Source organism: Artemia franciscana, chromosome 10, assembly GCF_032884065.1.
Source record: "Artemia franciscana chromosome 10, ASM3288406v1, whole genome shotgun sequence".
In the NCBI taxonomy this organism is placed as follows: domain Eukaryota; kingdom Metazoa; phylum Arthropoda; class Branchiopoda; order Anostraca; family Artemiidae; genus Artemia; species Artemia franciscana.
The window spans coordinates 24,846,453-24,871,179 of NC_088872.1; the positions used below are offsets into that span (position 1 = coordinate 24,846,453).

General features: G+C 33.7%; 1 protein-coding gene across 1 annotated transcript in view; it reads left to right on the plus strand.

The window, feature by feature from the left end:
* The window catches only part of LOC136031963 (tumor suppressor candidate 3-like), a 39,648-nt gene extending 16,216 nt beyond the window's left edge, over nt 1-23,432 (plus strand). The window contains exons 3-6 of the mRNA XM_065711976.1: nt 5,838-6,237; nt 13,411-13,561; nt 19,530-19,698; nt 23,313-23,432. Of these exons, the coding sequence (XP_065568048.1) occupies nt 5,838-6,237; nt 13,411-13,561; nt 19,530-19,698; nt 23,313-23,328 (736 nt within the window). The 3' untranslated portion in view covers nt 23,329-23,432. The remainder of the gene's footprint in view (nt 1-5,837; nt 6,238-13,410; nt 13,562-19,529; nt 19,699-23,312) is intronic.
* Nucleotides 23,433-24,727: the final 1,295 nt, after the last annotated feature.

Sequence of the window (24,727 nt, forward strand, 5' to 3'; positions counted from 1 at the left end):
GAAGAAATGTAACCAGAGTTGTCACTATATCAGTTAACCACTCTAATTATCCAATTAATATTCAGTGAAACAAAATATGGATTATTAAATTAGTTTAGTCAAAAGACGTTCAGGATGACATGTTATTGAAGAAGTATAATTTGTGGAGAAGAGATAATAATAATAAAAAATCAATTAAGTTTTAAAGACCTTAATTACCTTAATTCGCACTTTGGAGCAAATTAGTTGTAAGAACTGTGATGCTCCATAGTTGATGATTGCAATAGATCTGGTTGTTGTGTTAAGGTCAAGTGACAAACCATCAGGACTAGAGAGTGCTGGAGAGGGGCAATTTAACCCCACTCGGTAACAGTGATCACATGGTTGGTGTGATTCAGGAATCATTCTCCAGCGATTAGATTTAGCACCACCACACAACAGCAACTTCAGATTGAGTGTGCGAAATGAATGTGTACGACAAGCCGCATCATCCTCCAAGCTAACTATCTATTGTCTTCCAAGAGTGTTAAGGTTGTGAGGGCTGGGAGGGGTTTCCCACTGGAAGCTCCATGGTTTGGCCTACGTTTCCTTGTCGAGCCTCTTTTTGAATTCCTCAGGCGAGGTTGCAGAAATTGTCTCTTGGCTTAGTTGGTTTCAGTCGTTCACCACTCCCTGGCTAAAAAATCTAGTCGGACCTTGGAATTAACGGTGGATTTAACAGCTTTTTGAAAAGTCCTTGTGTTTGTCTTCGGTGGGGAGAGAAGGTGAATAGCTTCTGATCTGCTTGCTGAAGGTACCTGTAGGTGAGCATCATGTCATTACGCCAACGCCGTAAAACATGTGTTGGGAGGTTAGCAGATTGTCATCTACTGCAGTAGGGCTGACTGCATTACCCCCCGATGCATTTCGTGGCTCTCCTTTGGATACCTTCAACCAGCTGGATGTCGCTTTTTTAGGAAGGACCAGCAAGACATGTTCCGAAATCCAGGATAGGCCTGACCAGAGCTTTGCATAGTTTAAAAAAATTGTGGAGGATCGACTACTGACGGTTCTTTTCAGGAGTTCCAAGTTTGTATTTGCTTTCAAAACTGCTTGGACGGTATGCTCATGGAATTTTAAACTGTTACCCAACAGGACTCCTAGGTAGTCCTGTCTACCACTACTAGAAGTAGGAAACAAGACTGTTGATGATGTTTTGCTGTCGTACATTGTTTATTGCTGCTGCGGATTACCACGGCCGAAATGAAGAGTGATGTACTTCGAGATGTTGAAGAACAGAAGCTACTTATCTCCCCATGCTTGAATTTGGTTAAAGTCAGTTTGTAGGCTACTGTTGTCCGCGGTACTAAATAGCTTGGAGCCATCAGCTTAAAGAGTCAGATGGTTTTTTGTTTCAGATACCAAGTCATTGATGTAGATGAGGAATAAAGTCGGTCCGAGGACCGTTCCCTGAGGGACGCTGCTCAGAACTTGGCAAGGTGTTGAATAGGCCTTCTCTCCGTGTGTGGTGAAGAGCCGAACCTTTTATGTTCTGCCACCAAGAAAGTCCATTAGCCAGTTAGCTAGCTCTTTGTCAATGCCCACAGCTGTAAGTTTGGAGCGCAAACGACTACGAGGGACTTTGTTGAAGGCTTTGGCAATGTCTAGCAGAATTAAGTTGACAGGAAATTGGAAACGAGATGCTTGAGAAGTGTGTTGTTGACAATTCTCTCTAACACCTTAGCGACAGCAGACGTCAGGCTTATAGGCCTGTAGTTTTCAGCTTTAGATTAGTCCTGCTTTTTGAATATGGGTGTAATATAAGCAGTCTTCCATTGTGAGGGAACAACTCTGCTGTCGAAAGAAAACTACAACAGATGGCAAAAAGCACAGGAAATTTCGGTGGCTATTTCTTTGAGCAACCTCGGGTGGATTCCTGCGGGACCGGCTGATTTGTTGGTATCGAGGCAAAGTTTAAAGGTAAAATTAGAAAAGTTTTGTAATTTCGGCCATGATTGAGCACATTTAGTTAATTATTTCCTGAAGTCTTTATTTGATATACAGTCATACAATCCTAATGAAGGCTTATGTCAGATTTGCCTCTCACTCAATCGGACTATCTGTCTTGAATTTTTCTACAATTAGCCATGGCTTGATGCCCACAACTACTTGATTTTAATTCAAGATTATTTAATTCATTTTAATCAATGATGAAGTACTTTTTTATTCAAGTACTTTTTCTTTTAATGGCAAAATTACCTCTATATTTTAAATTTGTAAATGACAGAAGAGGAAGTGTTACATTGTTATAAATTAGAACAAATGTAAGCAAAGCTGTAACTATATCAGTTAACCACTTTAATTATCAAGCTAATATTCAGTGAATCAAAATGGGGATTATTAAATTAGTTTAGTCAAAAGACGTTCAGGGTGACATGTTATTGAAAAAGTATAATTTGTGGAGAAGAATAATAATAATAAAAAATCAATTAAGATTTAAAGACCTCAATTAGAAAAGTTAAGTTAAACCATGATTGAGTACAATTTAGTTAATTATTACTGAAAATCCTTCTCAGTTTGTGTAACCTTTTTTTTATATAAGGCATACTGAGTTCCAGCTTTTTGTTTCCCCTATCTTTGCACCTTTTCTAAGGATCATTCAAACAGGGTAATTCTTTGGTGTGTTCTTCCTAGTTTGCTGTTGAAGTACCATGTCCTTTTAAGCTGATGCGTTGACCACCAGTCTTCGTTTTCTGCTTCTGCTTTAGAAGATTGTGATTGACTAAATTTGCTATAGGTGAAGTCTATAAGGTTGATGTATCATAATTCCCATCCTGTTCAGGAACTACTTTTGCTTGAAAATTCATTTGGTTATTATTTACAAAGTTGTGCACTGGTCCAATCGTCACGGAGATATAAGTCAAATGCAATATTAGTTGGAATTTGATAAACTCCAATGAGGCTCTTTGTAAACTTTGGGTCCATCTTTTTGATTGTTTTTCCCTGCTGAAGACAGCTATATTTGTAAAAGATTTTTAATTTGTTGTTCAAAGCTTTCTATCCATTGCAATTGCACTAGAAAATTTGAACCCCTCCCCCATTATTTTTCTGAGTCTTAGCATCTTTTTCTTCTTGTGATATAGTGGGATTTTTAAAGGTGCTTAGAACTATGGCAGACTTTAATGGGCACAAAGTATACATTTAATACATCTAGCTATCAACAATGTCCAACTATTTTGCTTACAATTTATAACTTAAATTTATTAACCACTTAAGTAGATCATCAAACTGTTGTTTTTTCCATTCCCATTATTGTGTTAATTATTGGTTTAATAAATACAATTTTTGTGTTTGATATATTTACGTACGACAAAAGTACCCTGCACTAAGAGGCTCAGACACTTGCAAGGTTCTTGAATAATTAAATGAGTATAACACAATTATACTCTTAATAGATAGACTAGCTTCCCACAGTGCTCAAATAAGTTTAAATATATTCTAAATTATATGGGAATTTCTGGGAACAGTCATATATGAGGAATTCTGTTTTGCGAGTGAAGAGGTGGGAGAGACTTTGAAACGCTGGAAAACATCAGCAAATAATGTAGAAGATATATGAAATCATGATGAAATCTGAGGATTTCATGCAGGCATTAGTCCAAAGTCCCACTCCTGTGTATATTTTTCGTAGGAATCATAAAGTAGATGATATTTTAACAGCCGCTACTGCTTATGACCATATCAATTGGAGGCTTTTCCACTAGAGGGACTGTTACGGGGGGGGGGAGTTGTTGGAGAGATGAAGTTACGGGAAGGTTATTCAATGGAGGATTGTTGGGGGTTTTATTACTACAAGGTAATTGGGACTTTTCTTGGTCTTGGTAGCTTAATATCAATATGAGATATGGGATGCTCAAATCTAAACATGGGAGCTGAGTAGTTAAAGGACATAGAACAAAAGGGCTCTTTCCCTATAATTCCCTATAACCTTGGAGATGGAATTATCACTGTGATGTTCGGGTCTCCTGAGTTGTGCAGATTCCCTTGGGAACGCTCCAATAGACGAGAGGAACTGTACCTGATACCTTGGTTCATAGACAAAAGACGATTATTTGACAATAATTTTATTTTCGTACTCACATACAACTTCGGATAATATAACTTCAGTAATCGCTAGCTGAGTGGCGTACATCAACGCCAGAACTGCACTGTACTCTCCTGGCTTCCAGGGTTACCTTATATCCATAATAAATCCGGATTTCTAAATTGAGAACTGGGTAGGTTGACCTAAAAAAATGTCGCAATACAACTGTTCTTTTCAAAACCCAACATATGGTCTAGCCTCCTCTAAAGAGTTATTTTTATAACGAGGATTTTCACCTCTAGTTCGTTGACCAAACCAGTAGTAAAAGTTTGGATTCTAATTGGTTTATTCAGAAGTTACATTTTTTGAATCTAATTTGATAGTTTAAAAAGTATAATTTTTGGCTTGCTGTAAAACTTGTGCCAAAAAGCACAAATCTTATTGAATGATGAATTTTAATTTTAAAACCTTTAGACGTTTAAAAGATACTTATTTTGAAACTTTCTAAAGGGAATGAATGAGGGATTTGGCTCTGATTTTTATAGGGGGGGGGGGGTTGCTAGCCTGTATGTCGCAGGATATCTTTGTTGGTGTATGCCAGATGTTCTCATTGCTAGTGTTAGAATGATTGTTCTCATTGCTAGTGCTAGAATGATTGACCAGAATTGCTGGTTTTCCTTTAATTGAAATAAGCGTCAGAATCAAGAAAATTTCCTTGATTCTTCAAATCCTTTTTTGGTTGTCAAGTTCTAATCTTATAATAACAGACAATTGAATCTTGTGTTATTATTTTAAATTGCAATATCCTCGTTACTTGGACTTCAGCAAAGTTTCTGATTGAATGTAAGCGTTTTTGCTCAACATTAATAGTTTATTCGTTCTTATTTAGGATTCAGATCAATCCTGTCAAAATGATCAAAGTTTTATGTATTTGCAGACTAATGATAGCAGAACATTATTATTTGTCTATGCCTTTTAAAATATAGCTTTGTTAGAATTTGACTGATTTGTAATTTGTATCTACAAATTTTTATTTGTTACAAGTTTATTTCTGCAAAGCGTTTATTGCATAGTTTGGAAAGTTCAAATTTATATTTTGAATCAGTAAAACCTTGGGAATTTTAACACTAGATTTGTCTGCCACACTAAAGAAAAATAGTTTTGCATGCTGCAGGAAAAAAAGGGTGGTCAACACTGTCCATCATTGTAGTTACCTTGTGAAGAAAACGATCGGAATTTGCAGGATGATGTACTTCAAACTAAGCAAATGTGTATTCATGATTATTTATTTCAAAGGGGGGGAGTTACAAAAAAGAAAAGTTTATAAGACCCATAAAAAAATTATTTATATTGATTTTTGTTACGTTTTTACGAGTCGGACAAAAGTTTCAGAAAAATGATGGAAATATAGTGTAAAAACAGTTTTTGTACAAAAGATCCATTAACGAACTGCTTTCGCGAAAAATCTTACTAAGTGAATTCTTATTCATAAAATCAAATAAGGAATTTATTTTCATTCTTAGGTGTGTACTAGAAGTTTCTCAGGCAGTAGCGTAATTGCTAGTATACATTGTGTGATTGTCAGACAGTAGTAGTGTTAATGTATTTTTTTGCCTTCACTATCAACACTAATCACACGACACTAACTTGCTCATAGATGGGGGATAACTCCTGGAAAACTTGAAGAAATGTTTATCTTAAAATGCTCTTTTTGTATTTACTTCATCATTGCTCAGTTTCCTGCTATATATGGTGTCTGTTCCTGTTTCTGACTTAAAATTCGTTTTTCTTGTAGGCAAACTTATGAAGAATATACAATTGTTGCAAACTCTTACAAGTACTCAATGCCTAGCTCCAACAAACTTTTTTTTGGCATGGTTGATTTTGATGATGCACAAGATATTTTTCAATTGATGCGACTCAATACAGCCCCAGTTGTGATGCATTTCCCACCGAAGGGTAAACCAAAGAAGTCAGATACAATGGACATTCAACGAGTTGGCTTTGGAGCAGATGCTATGGCGAAATGGATTGGAGAGCAGACAGAAGTTCAAATCCGTGTTTTACGACCACCAAATTACTCGGGAACCATAGCTCTCTTGACCTTGTTTGGTCTTGTGGCTGCTCTTCTTTATTTAAGACGAAATAACCTGGAATTTCTATATAACAAGAATATGTGGGCTTTCATTTCGGTGGTTAGTATCCTCTGTCAATATGCACGGCATTTTCTTTTTACTCTTCTCTTTTCAAATTTCACTTGATGTTCTCCTTAAGAGGTTTCTATCCTAAACCTTTAATTCTGGTCCATGAGTTTTTTTTTTTTTTTTATGAAGTAACAGCGTCCGAGAAACCATTTTGTTTTAATAAGAAAAAATGGTAGAATATGAAAGGTTTAAGGGACAAAAGTTCTTCAATTTCTTTCTCAACTTGATTTTTGTAGAATCTAGTTTGAATTTCAAAATTTAATCTATACGTAAATGAATAGACTTTTTTCGGCATAAAAAGTCGCACCTTAATATAGTGTATTCCTTAATATATTTGCCATTCCATTCTATATTCCTTAATATAGTTGCCATTTACAAGTGGCTACGAGTGCATAACGAAACTAGAGTTTTGCACATAGAACTAAATCTTGTTGGATATATCTATATGTGACATCTATATGGTAAAAACTTTGGTTTCTCTTGGGCTTGAAGTCTACAAAAATTGGTGGGGGCGCGAAGCGCCACCCCAACAGTTAGTTTATAACACTTGTAACATTTGATTTTTTGGGTCTTGTCTCACTAGACGGTCTGGGTTGTTGATTTTCACTAATTATGAATTTAATTTGTTTGATTCGTTTTACCTCTGGCTTTTCTTGTGTCATTATGAATTACGTATCGCCGAACCTTTATTTTTTTTTAACAAAGGTATGGTATGCATTGATAACTTTGTCCTTGTCAAAATCCCTAAACCATCATTGTCACTATCATTTTCAATTTGACACGGTTTATTCTCGCTGTCCAGGTTGTTCATTTTCACTTGTCTCTTTTAACAGCGTTGTCTTTGCTCCTCATTTTCATTCTTGACTTTCAGATTCTCGGTGTCGCTTGTCTTCTAACCGTGTGCATCTTTGGTCTTCATTTTCATTTTAGACTCGCTCAGATTCTCTCTGTCGCTTGTCTTCTATGTGTTTTTGCTCTTCATTTTCATTTTTACTCACTCAGATTCTCGTTTTCGCATATCTTCTAGTCCCCCGCGTCTTTGCTCTTCATTTTCATTTTTGACACGTTTTAATATTGGCTTTTGATGCTGGTTTTGTTTTAAATCAGGAATTAAGCAGGGTTGTGTCCTGTACCCCTTTACATGGATCATTTTAATGGACTTTGTTTTAAGGAACACAGGAAAGGCAATGCCAGACCACGGAATCAAATGGGAGGAAAAACTCTTTTCGACTTAGATTATGCTGATGATTTAAGCATCCTATATGAAAGTGTGAGCAAAATGAATGAACTTCTAGAGGTTTTGCGAGATAAGGGTACTAGACTAGGTTTAAAAATGTACGTTAAGAAGACTAAGTCACTAAGGCTTGGAATAAGTGAAGATGAAAGGTGACACTGGGTAACGAAAAGATTGTTCAGGTGGGCAGCTTCGTTTACCTTGGAAGCATTATTAGTAAAGACGGTGGGAGCAGTGAGTGTATTAAAAGTAGAATAGCTACGGCTCAGAGTGTTTTTTCACAGTTAAAAAAAGTTTGGAAGAATAGGAAGATAAGTCTGCTAACCAAGATTAGAATATTAGAAGCTACAATGATGACAGTGGTCGAATATGGCTCTGAAGCATGGGCGCTCCGAAAAGGGGATGAAGATTTGCTTAGATGTTTTCCAGAGAAATTGCCTACGAATTATCCTGGGTACCCGCTGGCTGACCGTATTTTAAACAATAGGCTGTAAGAAAAATATGATTCAATCCCGCTTTCTAGGGCTATAATGAAAGAAAGGTTGAAATGGCTACGCTACGTTCTGCGGATGAAGGATGACATATTGCCGAAGATTGTCGTTTTTGGCCAGCCGTCTAGGGCTAAATGGAAAGCAGGTCGTCCTCGGCTGGGGTGGGTGGACGTCATAAAGAAAGATTTAAAGGAAAGGGAAACTTCCTGGGAGGGTGTAAAAAGGGAGCCTTTGAATAGACTGGGATGGAGGAGGAGCGTGCGTAGCTGTGTTGGTCTTAGGCGGCTTGGTGTTGTGGTGAGTTCTTAGAAGCAGTAGTAGTAGTGTTGCATATCTTATAACCGAATTTCTATTTCTCTTTCATTTTTGATTTTCACTACTTCAGACAATTTAGCAATACCCCTTGCTTTAGCTCCCCGTATTGGTCTTGTCTCATTTGATGGTTCAGGTTGTTGATTTCCACCCATTGTAGATTTAAGTTGTTCAGGCTGCTCTCTTGGTCCTGTCACGTTTGATAGTTCAAGTGGCTACAAAGAATCATCATTTGTAATAATTGCAAATTTTTGCTTTTTGCACCTTCCTACTGACATTATACAACTGGTTGAGTTCCGCGTAACGAAAAAACAAACTAATTTTAAAATTTTCGGATAATTTTCATGTTTGAATTAAAACATAAAAATTATTGCTCAGTCACCATAAATATTTTCGCAGTTTATATAATGACTTTAGCGACTATTGACTGAACTTACAAATTTTTCAACTTTCTTTCATGTAAAGACTATATACGCAAGACATTGCTTATATGTATACGTCCAAGTTATAACAACGATTTCTAATAAGCTTCAAAATTTTGGTTTTCTTTTTTAAGGTTTTTGGATTGTTGTAATCCCTTGTCAAAATATTTGGTGAATATAGTGACCATATCCCTTTGTTCCTGTCGATCCCCGTCCGAGACTCTCCCTCTTCTGAATTTGTCAAAAGCAAATCTAAATTTTTACGTGATAAATCTTGGGACAAGATTGATAAGGGTATCTTCCAAGGGGAGTGTAACTTTATGCTAGATAAAATCCGAGTTCCGTTTCAACTGCTCCAACGGCAACCTGGGATGGACAAGTCTGACATTCGTATTGAAATAAATTTTTATTGTGCGCAGATTACCCACGCTCTAAAAAATGCCGAAAAATTCGCTGTCCCAGTGAGAACGTGTAGATCTGGAACCGAAAAATTTGGATGGTCCAGTAACGAGAGCCTCAAATCCGCTTGTCAGTCCTCTAAATTTTGGTTACATCTGTGGAATGATTGTTTTAAACCTAGAAACGGAGTTGTAGATACTTTACGGTTACTTACTAAGCGCCACTTTCAGAAGGAGCTCAAAGCTCACCGGGTTGGCCAAAGTGTTGCAATTTCGGAATCGATCGCGAATGACCCTAATAAGTTATGGAAAACTCCTTTGGCAAATAATAAAACTTGGGAAAGCAAAATTACAATTAGTGAGTACCAGTGGCATTCATATTTCAAAAGTCAGTTCACCGAACCTGACGTTAACATTCTCAAGAAATTTGAAACGGATTTAAATAATCGCTTACGTACTCCTGGACCAGGTACCTTTGTAGTAAGTTCTAGTGAATTACGTGATGTTATACGAAAGCTTAACAAAAGACAGTCCATGGGTTATGATGGCATATGCGCCCTTCATTTACAAAATGGGTCTGATAAGCTTATGTGTCATCTTTCTTTGTTGTACCAAATGATTTTTTGCTGCGGTATAGTTCCAGATTCTTTTTGTGTTGGTCTTTTTTCACCGATTCTAAAAAAAGGGAAGGATCTGCCTGAATGCTCATCGTATCGACCTATAACTGTTTCAAGCGTTTTTGCGAAGGTGTTTGAATTACTTATAATTAATAACCTACGTTTTATCTGTTACATGCCTCCTCACCAGTTTGGCTTCCAGCCTAAGCTTGGTGGCTTCCATGCTCTAAAATGTCTGTGCAATTTGTTGATCGATGCAGATAAATCTGGTGGTACTCTAGCGCTTGGAACATACGATTTTAGTAAAGCATTTGATTCGTTGTTGCATCCCCAAGCAATGAATGAACTTTTGAACCGTGGTGTATCGCTAGACTTAGTTACACCTCTTTTGTACATGTACTGCCATATGAAAGCAAAAATACGCATACCAGGAAGCAATTTGGTGACTGATGGGTATATACCAATTCATGTCGGGGTTAAGCAGGGTGCGGTTACTTCTCCCAGGGTTTATAATAGTGCAGCGCTTCCAGCTCAATGCCAACTTTCTTCGTGCTGTATATACAAAGGTACTGATTTGTCGATATTATGTTATGCAGACGACGTTTTTAATATTAGTAGGACTATCAGTGGGCTAGAAAAATGTTTTTTGGAGATAGGTAAAAGCTACAGTGATATTGGACTTTCCCTAAATGCTGAAAAATGTGATGTTTTGATTTTTAATGAAATAGATACAACTAGATCAGATAATATATCTATAGATCTGAATGGTATAGAAGATATATATATATATATATATATATATATATATATATATATATATATATATATATATATATATATATATATATATATATATATATATATTATATATATATATATTATATATATATATATATATATAATATATATATATATATATATATATATATATATATATATATTTATATTTATATATATATATATATATATATATAAATATATATATATATATATATATATATATATATATATATATATATATATATATATATATATATATATATATATATATATATATATATATATATATATATATATATATATATATATATATATATATATATTTATATATATTATATATATATATATAAATATAAATATATATATATATATATATATATATATATATATATATATATATATTTATATATATATATATATATATATATATATATATATATATATAAATATATATATATATATATATATATATATATATATATATATATATATATATATATATATATATATCTATATATATATATATAATATATATAAATATATATATATAATATATATATATATATATATATATATATATATATATATATATATATATATATATATATATATATATATATATTTATATATATTATATATATATATATATATAAATATAAATATATATATATATATATATATATATATATATATATATATTTATATTTATATATATATATATAATATATATAAATATATATATATATATATATATATATATATATATATATATATATATATATATATATATTATATATATATATATATATATAAATATAAATATAAACATATATATATATATATATATATATATATATATATATATATATATATATATATATATATATTTATATATTTATACAGATGATATTAGATGTAAGTTCTTACGTGTCAGTTGGTAGTCTTCAATATCAAATAGTGTGTCTATGACAGCCAAAACGTGTAAAGTCAATTACTAAACTCCCTCTCATCAGTTTCGAATATTAGATATGTAGGAAGCATATTACCATAATTCAGTTCGTTTTTTCCTTCGCTATTTTGTTTGTATATTTGAGTTTTCTACCCCACACAAGCCTCACTTCTAGGTAGCCTTTCTTAGTGATCTTTACTGTCGTTGTTTTGGGAGTAGATTTTGAATAACAATATAATGAGCTATATAAATAAAAACTTTTAAGAGAAGTTATTATAAAGTGGATGTAGTAGATGATTTTAAAAAATCCGTATTGCCTAAATTTAAAGTTGTATGAGACATCTTTTTTCATGCTTAGCACGGCTGAGTAGGTCCTAGAATAGATCTCACTTAATATAGGTTCAAATTAAAGCATTGTCCAATTTGATTGAACAAATGTAATGAAACGCTATAGCTGCGAACCACTGACCAAAGATGAACTGATGCGTGTTTTGTTGCATAAAGATAGGGTGCCGTGTATGACATGGTTCTTCACAATTGCGTTTAAAATGGTGAACTTTTTAACAGGAAGAATTCCAAAAATTATAGAATCAGCGTAATGAACTATAAACTATTTGACCTTAAAATTAGCTTCTCGTTTAAGTTTAAATTCTATTTCTATTAACTCGTTTTCATTATTGTATCTATTGTGAGAAAATATCAAGCACTATTCTATTGTATAAATTGGGTGACTTTAGTTGCTGAGCTTGAGATAGTCAAACTTTTACCAATGACGGTCCTAATTCTCTCTGAAAAAAGACAATGACAAAAGTATACTACTGAGGACAATCCAACTTAGGCCGTTTTGTGCTACAAAGCAACAATTTTGACAAGACGAGCGTTAAAAGGCTATCGATCGAGCCTTCTGAGATTGTACATCAGATTAAACCATTCAAAGTCAACTACATAGCCTTCTAGTTTCAGAGGCTGTGGTGCCGTGTGGTGGTGGATTCGTCCCTAAACTATATCCATTACATGCAAAATGAACAGTTATTTTAGACTGTCTGTAAAGTAATATTAACAGTTGTATAATAGTGTATAATCGCTTCACAGCTGCAATAGGTGGGGGAATTAAGGAGAGGTTTAATGAGGCAAAGGGAGTTGAAGACTCAAAACGTGCATTTTTAGGCTTAAAGTTTTCAACTTGTCGCAAGGGGTTCTTCAAATTAACATGTAGGAGAATTTTCTCCTGAACCTCCCCTAATTCACAGAAATATTTAGAATGACTATAGCAGTGTAATTATTTGGGAAATTGCCACTCCCTTCCTGTTTAAAAGATATTTTGAACATGAAATACAAAATTATTATGCTAACTTTTACTGAGATCGAGGGGACTTTCGACAACCCCAGGACCAAAATTTATCCAATGAATCCCCCCTCCCTTCCTAACAAAAATAAGAATTACTCTCATATGTTGGAAAATGTCTGTTTGTTTTAGTTTTTCTCGTCGTTGTTGCTCTTTTGTTAAAAATAAATGATATTTTTAGTCAAGTTACTAACAAAAATGAAGAAAAAAAAATACAAATGTGAGTCTACGAATAAAGGAAGTGCATAAATGTGGATGTATTACGCAAATAAGCATAGTGCTGAGTTCTCCTGCACTTGGCTTTCTCTATCCCTGATTCAGAAAAGGGATAAATAGAGAAACACTGTAGTGTGTCTTTTGACATATCTCGGACGGAAATATTAATTGTTTCTTCCTGTAAATATGTTCTTTTGTTGCTGTTTAGAAGTTGTTATGTATTTATTTTTCTTCAGTTAGCCAGTTTTTTTTTGTTCTTAAGCGAATTTTCAATACTATATGTAATCCATCAATACTAAATTCGCACGACAGAAGACATATTTTTGAAATGTGTCTTTGGTATCTAAATTTTTCTAGTTCTCTTAGGTTTGCTTTTAACGACAACATTTTTTTTCGTCAGGTTTTTGTCTTGGTGATGATTTCTGGACAAATGTGGAACCATATCCGTGGGCCACCTTTCTTGCACAGGAATCAAAATGGAGGAATTGCTTATGTCCATCATTCTTCTCAGGGCCAGTTTGTTTTTGAAACGTACATCATATTTGCAATTTGTAAGTCTTTTATTCAGTAAAAAATTATTTTTGTTGCCACAAAAGATTCACTTATTCACGTGTGTTTTGCATATAAAGACGTGAAATTTCTGATTTCCATTTAATCTGCTTGTGTATTGTTCATTTCTATATGCGTAAATGATTCAATGATTTATTCAGCCGTTAAACCCACACACTAAGCCCATTATGCATGTCAATATGTATTTCACTATCTTCTAGCAGCTTATTTGGACTCATTTCAGGAGGAATGCCCCTTTCATCCCTGCTAAAAGTAATATTTTGCTGAAACAGTAAAACAAGTAAAAACATTAAAATTTGCCAAAAAAAAGTTTCAATTTTGGATGATAAGTAAATCTATCTCCCTAGGCTACCTTCCAGGACACAGTTTTATTGCACTTATCCTCTGAAGCGAGGGGAGTAGATTGACTCAATTTTTGGACGTTTAAATAGATTTTAAGGTTAGTTAACCTGTATCTTATCACAAACAAGCTTAAAGATTGAAAATATTTTAATAAAATATAGTGTATTCTTTTCTCTTTTAAATTCCTTTTGTTTCTGATTTATCTCACCACAAAGGTGAGTCATCGTAGCTACTTTCTGAAATGTGCTCTCTAAGTCGCTTTTCTAGATCCTATCAGAAATATACTGTAATAACTTATTTGTCATCATATAGAGTTAGGATTTCAGACATTGAAAATTAGTTGGTATGCTAATTTGTATTCCAAGTTTCTGAATTTTCGAAAGCTCTGTCTTTTGGACTTAGAAAGGAAACGTAAGCAAATGGTAAATGGTCCAACCCTTGGGGGTTCTTCGAACCAATCTTAGGGGGGAACCCTCTATTGATATGCCTTAGATGTTAGATGAAAAGTAGTGCTCCCCCACCATGGCTGAAACACAACATTTTAAAGCATATTTGGAAGCTACTCTCCAATTTTTGCGTTGGCTATAATAAACTAGGGGGTGGAAAAGTGCTCTAAAAAGGATTTTTTGTTCCTTGATGTTTCAAGTTCCTATAGAAGGTCCTCATGCTTGTCGGTGGATTTGCAAGACGTTTACGGAAACTAATGATTCAGTCATGCTCACTTAGGTTTAGAGCTAGTCTAACGGGTCCTTAGTAACCTTTCTAAAGGTTAATTCAATCATATCTGATTGAACCAGTACAAAAACCATGGACCAACATAATCATTTCAAACTTAAGGGTATCTAAACAACTAATTTTATATAACTTAAATTCCTCCACCCCTTCGTTTCTTCTTTCTTCTCTTTTTGTTACTATTATTGTCATTAAACCATAATTAAGACTTTAAACACTGACGACTTGTTTAAGGCGTTTAACAGAAAGCAACGCTCTTCCATCATAGCGGAAATAGAATATTTTTTAATGTGTGTTTGGTAACTTTTCTTTAATGTTTGTGTTGGTCAGAATATATTTAGGAGATACGAAAGTGCTCTAAAAAGTCTGGTTTCATCTCTTGGCTTCTGTCGCCTTGCTGTTTCAGCTTATTAATTAAAAAAAAAACTTTCCGAGAAAGAAGTTTTCTAAAGAAAAATAAAGGCTTATTAGCTTAAGATCTTAATTAGCATATTAAGCTTAAGATCAGAAGAAATAGAAACATACAATAATTCAAACTCAAAACAACCAGGAATTATCGTTAAAGAATAAATGAAACCCAAAACGAACAAGAATTAAATAAAAAATCATAGCAAACAAACAAACAATAGTTATTAATATGAATGTGTAAATAAAAGAGTGAAACTTAGATTGAATATGCAAATCAAGTTTGAAACGAACAGAAATCTCTGCAAAAAAGGGTTTGGGTTTTGCCTCCTTCTTTCTCTGTAAAGGTCTAAAACCTACTGCGTCATTGGTGCTTTGCTGAAAATAGTATGTGTCTTGAACAATCTTGAAAAGTACAATAAAACCAAACTGAATGTTTGATACCTAATGCTATTAATTGTTGGAAAATCATCAGTCCAAGATTTTATTTTACTTTTGTTTTATTTTCATTTTCAATTTAAGCTTTACTCGTATTCAATTTAAGCTTTACTCGTTTTGAGATTTATTTATTCATTTATATTAGTATCTGTTGTGTAGTTTTTTGTTATGATTGTTTATTTAATTTCTGTTCGTTTTGGGTTTCATTTATTCTTTAATAGTAATTTCTGGTTGTTTTGAGTTTGATTTTATTGTATGTTTCTATTTCATCTGATCTTAAGTTTAATATGGCTTTTACTTTTCTTTAGAAAACTCCTTTTTTGGAAAGTTTTTTTTTAATTAATTCATGTTTGTTTTTGATTGCCAAAGTTTCAAGTTTTTCAAAATACCCTATTTCAAATTCTTTTTTTTTATTCCAAAATAAATTAACAGTTTTGGTAAGAACTAAAAAATCAAACTGAAAATTTGATATATGATGATATTAATTGGTGAAAACTCTCCTGCTTAAGATATTGTTTCACCCAGGCCACATTTAAAGCTTCGACGCCTCTAGGCCCAAGTATTTTTGCCGCTCCGTTTTTGAAAGATATTCGGGGAAATCCTCAAAACTTCGGGAATAGTGAAAGCCGCAGGACCTAGTGGGCCTATTTTTAAATCCTGGTCTAGTTTCACTGCAATTTTCACTTTATTTTCAATGTTGTAATAAGAACAAAAGAAAATATTTGTAATATAATTCTTTTTAGTAAAGCGCCAAATAGTCAGTAGGCCTTATACTTTTACCGTTAGAGAAACGGGCAGTAACCATGCTCTTGTTTGTAGTGAAGATACCATTCAGTAGAAGTACATAGCCCCTACTCTCTGAAAATGACCGCGTTCTAACAACCAATCCTTAATCCAATTTTCACTTGTGTTTGAATTCTGTTTTCCCAATTATTATAATAAAAAAAGGTAACCTAATTTTGTAGAACTTTGTTGCCACCTAAATAAGGGAATGATAATTCTAAGTAAGAAAATTGGTCATTGAAGCAAAAGAATAATACTTTTACCATTTGGGAAATGGTTAGTAGCCATACTCCTGTTTGTAGTGAAGATGCCATTCGTTAGAAGTACATAATCCCAATTCTATCGGAAAGAATTGAGGAAAAAAACTTTCGGAATTTTTTTATATTAGTTTTTGTTCGTTTTTTGATTTCAAAAAGTTACAAGTTAAAAAAATTCCTTGTTTCAAAGTAATATTTTTTCCAATATCAAACTTTCATCAGAGTATCAAAACTAGTATCAAAGTAACAGTATCAAAGTACAGAAAGGATCAAAGTTAACAAGGTATCAAAGTAACAATAAGCGACTTGTAGAACTTACAGACCTTGCACCGTAAATCGAAGTTACCACGTAAATCACTAAATCCGAGTATCAAAGTAACAATAATTAAGTTCAGTAACTTAGAGCCATTTCTCCGGGGCTGGAGGGGTCAACCCCGGAAGCATAGTTATTTGGCGTTTGAACTATTTTTAACAAAATGGCTATCTCCAAATTTTGACCAGATGCCCTTTGGGGATCGACCACCCCTTCCATAGAACCTTATATTTTAACAATGGGCAACTTAAGTAAGTTACAATCCTTGCCTCGGGAGCTAGGGAAGATTTTTCAACCCCTAAGTTATAGTAATTTGAATTTTGGACTATTTTGAACAAAATGGCCATTCAAAATACAACTTACATAAGTTGCAATTCTTGTCCCGGGTGCTATGGAGGCTTTCTCAACCCCCTAATTTATAGTAATTTGAATTTTGGACTATTTTGAACAAAATGGCTAATCAAAATTTTAATAAGATGTATTTGGAGAAAAAAGCCACAAGAGGTAGAGGCTTGCTACTTTTTTATCACTTTCGATTCTTAAGAACTTACAACTTATATAAGTTACAATTCTTGTCCCGGGTGCTCAGGAGGATTTCTCAACCCTTATTTATAGTAATTTGAATTTTGGACTATTTTGAACAAAACGGCTATCTCAAAATTTTTAACGGATGTATTTGGGGGAAAAGGCGGGGGGATGGGTGGGTAGACACCCTCTGATCACTTTTGATGACTTTTAAAAAAGTAACTAGAACTTTCAATTTAATTTCTAACTAAGTCAATCTAATTGAACTATTTCAAATAAACTAGATATCTCAAAATTTTCATTTGATGCATTTGGGGAAAAGACGGTGTTTGTGTCAGGGGGGGATTAAATGCCCTTCGTTCTCTTTTGACTCATAAAATGGTAACTAAAATTTTCAATTTCCTTTCAAATGAGCCAGCCATCTTCAAAGTTTACACGACCACCCGTTACATAAAAACCATATACACCTCAGGGGCATAACTTAAAACGCTTGCAATGGACTCTGGGGTGTTGTGTCGATCCTGGAGTTTTTGTTATCTGATGTTTGAAGCTTTTAAAAAAATGGCTATCTCAAAATTTGTGTCGGATGGATTTGGGTTAAAAAGGGCTAAGGGGGCTAGTTGCGCTCGGATCTCTTTTTTACTCTTAAAAAGTAAACTAACACTTTCAATGGCTAATCAAATGAGCCATCTTCGAAGTTTATACGACCAACCCTTGCATAAAAATCTTATACGCCTCCGGGGCATAACTTAAAACACTTGCCCCTGGGCCCTGGGGGATTGTTTCGACAGCGAAGTTTTGTTATCTGACCTTTTAACTATTTGAAAAAAATAGCTATTCCAAAATTTGTATCGGATGGGTTGGGGGAGGGGGGCGTGGGGAGGACTAGTTGCCCTCCGATCTCTTTTTCCTCTTAACAAATGAACTAGAACTTTTAATTCGCCTTCAAGTGAGCCCTCTCTGAAGTTTAGACGAGCATCCCTTCCATAAAAACCATATATACCCCCAGAGCATAACTTACAACGCCTGCCCCCAGGCCATGTGGGGCTGTATCGACGCCGGAGTTTTTCTTATTTGACCTTTGAACTATTTTTAATAAAATAGTATTTCAAAATTTTTATTGGATGGGTTTGTGGAAAAAAGGTAGGGGGGCAAGTTGCCACCGTATCTCTTTTGACTCTGAAGTTCCCTCTCTGAAGTTTGTACAAGTATCCCTTCCATAACAACTATATATACACCTGGGCATAACCTACAACATCTGCCCATGGGCCCTGAGGGATTGCGTCGACCCCAGAGTTTTCGTTAGTTGATCTTTAAACTGTTTTAAATGGCTTTTTAAAGTTCTTATCGGAAGAATTCGGGAAAAACGGCGAAGGGGGGTGGCTAGTTGCCCCTCGATCACGTTTGATTCTTAAAAGGGGCACTAGAACTTCCGATTTCCAATCGAATGCCCCCCCCCCCTCCAAAGTTAATGCGATGACCCCTTCCATATGAAGTGCCTCTGGAAAAAATAAAACATTGGAGTCATATGGCCTTTACTATAGGCAACGCTGTAGAGTTGCCTCTGATTAAGGGAAGTTATCATACTCGTCGTTGCTCTTGCAAAATATTTGCAAAAAGTATTGGATTCGGTCATAGTCACTAATGTTCAGAGCTGGTTTAATGTAGCCTTGGTAAATTGGCAATTTGTTAATTCAATTCCATGTGATTAAACCAGTGGAAAAACTATGAATCAACACAAGTATTTCAAACTTTAAGATATATAAACGATATACTTCATTTAACAAGCCCCCACACCCTCTTAGTTCATTTTTTCTTCTCTTTTTAGGTTATTCCCGCAGGAGCTTTGTAAAGGTTTATTTTTGTGTGAGAAAATTATTGGAGGAATATGTTTTTATTTCCCAAAAAAAGGAAGAAGAGAATATTTGTTTTGATTTTGGGACACTAAATTTTGGTGTTTTTTGAGGTTTCAAATAACAATCACATTCCACAAAAGACATCGTTGATTTTTTTATTATATGAAAACCCAGTTTCTTTTAGAGAAAGTGTGTCGCTATTATCTGTTCAGAACTACGGAGCTATAGACCCCATCCGAACTTGCAACTGTTGATGGACATAAGATGAAAAATTTATAATCTTTTTTATCTTTTGTAGATGCTGGAATCGCTTTCAGTTTAGTAATCATGACTGAAGCAGCAAGTGGTGACAAAGGTGACGGGAAAAAGAAGCGAATATATGCCGTTGTTGGTCTAGTCATGTTCGCTGTTTTCTTTTCCTTGTTGCTCTCGATATTCAGGTCCAAAGCTGGGGGATATCCTTACAGGTATGTGTTGTGACGTCTCAGCTATTAGATTATTTTGTTGTAAATAATAAATTCTTGGAGTATAACTATGACTTCTGTCACAAATATTTGACGCATATCCCTTGTGTAGCTAAGAATTTACTATTATCAAAGTGTTTACTATAGGTGTTTTAGTCTCTCGCCTCGAGGTTTAAAATTAATGAGCCGTTAAAAAAAAGCTAAGATCGATTGGATGACTGTTTCTACAAATCGAAAAATATTCCCTATCCATAATCTTTTCTCTTCCGGAATTCATTTAACGCTTGATTTTTTGCTATTATTATTATTCTTTGATGTATTCTATTATGTTGTTATGTCTAATTTTTGAATTCTATCGTTGCTTTATTTGGCCTGTGGTGGCGCAGTGGGTTTGACCTTAACTTGGTAATACGGGACCCAGAGATCGAATCATGCTGCAGGAATGCACTGCAGGGCCGACGCAGGGACCTTAGTAGTCAAGAAGCGTCGTTAATCTGATATAGATGTATTAGAGTGTTTGTATAACTTTATTTGCAACTCTTTTATGCTCCTTGATTTTGAGAGAAATAAATCATTATGGAGACTTGACCTAACTCACCTCCTTTTTGAAGAGGGGTTCACTCTTGTGCTTAGGACAAATGCTTTTTTCTGAGGAGTTTAGCCTAAGTTTAGTATTTCCCAGTTTTCTGTTCGTTCTGGGAAAAATCTAGCATAATCTAGTCAGTCAGTGAGGTGGCTTCAGTTTTTGTTTTGACTTTTCTGTCATTATGGGTTGGATATTGTGTGTCTAGAAATAAAACGTGGTCAGATTTATCAGTCTGTCTGAGAAGCAGTTAAAGAAGAATTGCAGAAAATGCAAAAAAAAAAAAAATGTGCCAAGAAAATGGGAAAAAAATTGAGTTTTACGTAGCACCTAGTCAGGGAGTGGTCCTGGTTTTAGGATACTAGTTTAAAGTATTTTAAAGACTCTACTTCAAAATAATTAAAACGTTTTAATATCAAACTCTTCATTTTGTCTCTTCTGAATCTCTTATCATCTCTAAAAATTAAATTAAAATAATATAATATCTTTACATAGGTTGCCAGTGAACTAGAATTTCTCCAGTTTTTCAATACTAGAAAGTTTAAATAAATGCTGGCTTTTGTATGACGAAAGTTTCTGTTCAAGTTTTATATGTGAGATTTTTTTCCCTTCAGGAAAAAATCGGGACAATTTGAGTTCAGTTTTAGTATACTCCAAGCATTTTTTTCAGGAATTTCTTTGGTAAAACGCCTCTCGTTGGGCCAAAGACCAAAGTTTGTCAAAATTCCCCTTAAAACTGGTAAACTATACAAATAACAGAACAAACGGGGAATCAATATAAAATCTGGATATTTCAAGGGGGAGCTCCGGTCCCTACGCTTGTGCAGTATAAGCCATTTTGCTCCATTGTGAAAACGAAAAAAGCCATTCCTGTCTTATATTTGACCTGAGTGTATTAAAATACTAAAAACGTATCGCGAAAATTGGCACTTGAAAGCATGTTTATTACATGTATCTCAAAATTATCAGTAAAAGGGAAAGGTGTGAGATGCACTGATGTCACTTATGTCAAATCAGAGAGCTTTTCTATAGAAAGTTACTCATTTCAAAAATTGATAATCAGGTAATGATGATTTTTTTCTTCGCTTAATAATCGTCTTTCACACAAGTCTGTCTAAAATATCTTTTCACTAATTTAAACTATATGAATAATTAATTAAGAATGCAAAACTGGAAATAAGTTCCAAGAATGAGTAAGTAAGTGGATTTGGAAGACGAATTCACTGAAAAGCTCAGTAGAAAATCTGTGTCTTTGGGTCTGCCCTCTGGGTAAAGTACGAGGGTTTAAACCAGGGATGTGTTAGGGAACATTACGATCCAGGCAAGTAGAGATAGAGTTGATGGGCAAATTAGAAAAAAGAAGAAAATCAGAGAAATGTGTGAAGAATTAAAGAAATTTTAGGGAATAATCATGAAAAGTTTTAATATTTTGGAGGGGCTGCTTCGTAAGAGAATTTAACGAAGGTTTCAAGTAATTTAAATTTGAATGTATGGGGAGCGAAGATACTTATTCTTGGTTTTGAAAAAAAAAATTAAGGTTGAATTTGTTGATTTCTTGCCTAGTAATACTATTTGATCAATTCGTTGAGTGAGTGATTTAAACCATAAACGATAATATCAGGTGAGGGTTAAGACATGTTTAAAAACTTTTACGTCAATTGCTTGCATTTCATCCACGTGATCCATGCATTTGCTTGTTTCCAGCACGGACTGGGATTGAATCGAGATTTCAGTTTGAAGACCACTGCCTTTATTTGCTTCACCAGATTTTATCCTCTGGGAAAGATTAGTCTCTAATAACAGTCCAAATCTTGCTTTTAGGAATTAGTGCGCTAGAAGAAAATGTGTCGTTGTTGTAGTTTTTTACTTTTTCTTGTGTGCGTCCGCTTTTTCCTGCCTTGGGTCTCTAGATCCTTAGTTGACAATGGTACTAATGCCAATTTTAATTGAAGGGGTCGTTTATAGTAAGATATTTTATAATCTTATAATACAAACAAACTATGGCTAGTTATAGACGAGCTTGTTTGCGCAAATTAGGGTCAGGCAGTTGGCTTCTTATTTTCAGATTTTGTTTAAAAAAAAGTGCTTATTTTATTTAAAAAAAAGGCACTTGACACTACAATCTGTTGCAATATTTATTTCTTGTATTTTACTGTTGTCATTATTATACTTTTTAGGCAAATACAAACAGTGTATCGAGCATTCTCGGCACATTTTAATTAATTCATCAATGGGTTTGCATGTCGCTTAACGTTTTATGAGCGATATACTCGCTTGAAGACATTATACTAATTTTATTTTAAACTAACTATTCAGAGTCGTGATAGATCCAAAATACTTAAGTTAATTTTTGTCATTTTTTTTCATAAGAGATGGCCGTTGAGTTCAACCACAGATTAATAAAAATGTTAGGTTTGATGACAAAATTGACTGTGACAAAAATGTGAAGCATGAATTACGAATAAAGAAAAGACCTTTTAAATTATTTGTCACTTGGAAAAAATGAATGTACCGATGAGACAAAGAATTTAACGACATTCAGTAGCTATTTAATATAGGTAATATTGGTAAAAAATTACCTATATTTCTTTTTAATGAAAATGAAATATAGCCATAATATATTGACGGTGATTCAAAGAATTTGTTGGAATATTAGAGCATGAAAAAAACATCAGTAGATTTACGGTATTTGTTTTTTATCATCATTTTACTATATTACTGCAAAAACTGATCGAAATAATAGTCGACTTCCCCAATTCTGCGATAAATTGCAATTTTTCCTCATTAGACAGTTTTGAACGCGTTTTAAAATTCTTGGTTACTATGGGCCGTGTTGTTCGTTCTTTAATATGTTGCAGCTATCGCTGATCATCTGTATCATCACCTAAGGTTCTTTTTTGAAAAATAATGTCGGAGATAGAAGGTGAAACTTTATTTCAAAGCGTTTCTTGCCCATTATCTCACGAACGTTCGGAAAATAATTGCCAGTTCATATTACCACAAATTTACTATACTGGTTTCTCTTTTATTTCAGTTTCCTGTTTAAATGATCATATTGGAAGATAGTTACAAGTTCGATGTGTGGGTAAAATGGTATTTGTGTGCTTTTTGTTATGTGTTTTTTTTTTAATTTCAAGAGATAATTTCATTTCTACTTTTTCTTCTATTTAATTTTAGGTTAAAACGATTAATTAAGCTTACCTCTATTGTTTATATTTGTAGAGTAGTTATGCCTGAAAGTTTTCTTCCATGCTTAGACATGAAAGTTCCGATGACAAGATTCCAAAATTTTTGATAAGGAGTTAAGTAGCTAGTTTGTCAGGTTTTTTATTTTTTTAATTTTTTGTTGGAGAAATATCATTTATTTGTACAGGGTATGCCAAAAATGCCCTCCATAAATGGTCCGATAGTAATCAGGTTTGACCTGAGGCTTGAATTAATAACGACTTTGAACTCGCTGACGTGTGAACACATCATTATGTAGAAAAATTTTAATTTTGGAGAAGGAATAAACTAATTATTAGTATTTTTCCTTTCATCTATAAAAATAAACCGAAAGATTCAGAACATTTACAATAAAAGAAGGCTACAAAGACTATCAAAACTAGCAATTAATGAATGTGGCACAACACTTCAAGATACTGCTCAGATTTTAATAAAAAAAAATTAGATCGACCTTTTGGTGAGATGCTTTTTTTAAAGTGCTCCGACCTATCGACAGAACCTGAGAAAAAGTACCTTGTCTAAATTGTCATATATGAGAACGTGTATAGCTTAGGATTTACCAGAAGGGGATGGATCACTTTCTTCTGTTTAAACTTAGCTTTACACTTGAATTAAGATTTAATGGGAAGATCAGGGGCATCCTAAATAAGGGGGTAATTCCCAAATGAAAGAATTAAAAAGAAGACACCAGTGTCCAATTTTAAAATGTCCCCATTTGTTTTCAGTCACCTGAACATTTTTTGCAGTTTAGGGGTGCTTCTGTTATTTCTAAGGAAAGGAGTTTTACAAAATGAGCAAAAGCTATAGAAATACGAAAAACACATTTTCTTTTTGTATGCAATAAATACAAGTATTGGTAATCTTAATATTTATTCAACCTATAATAACTGTAAAAATAAATTGTGCTTATTATTAAACTTAGTAATTCGGCCATACAAAATTCTTCATTGAATTAGTTAATTTTCGTAGCTAAAAGAAAAGCTTAATGCAAGCGAAATATTTACATTCTTTTTCATCATTTTGTTTTTTGCTCCTTAACCCCTTTCTTTGCTAAAAAATGTTATTCGGTTTTTGCTAGTCACATTTTATTATAAACTTAATTCAATTGGATTCTGGAAATAATTTAGCTATTATAAACTCAGATTAATTGGATTCTGAAAAAGTTTGGATAGGCAATATATTATTGTAATACTTTTGGTATTAGTAATTATTTTCAGTGAGTGC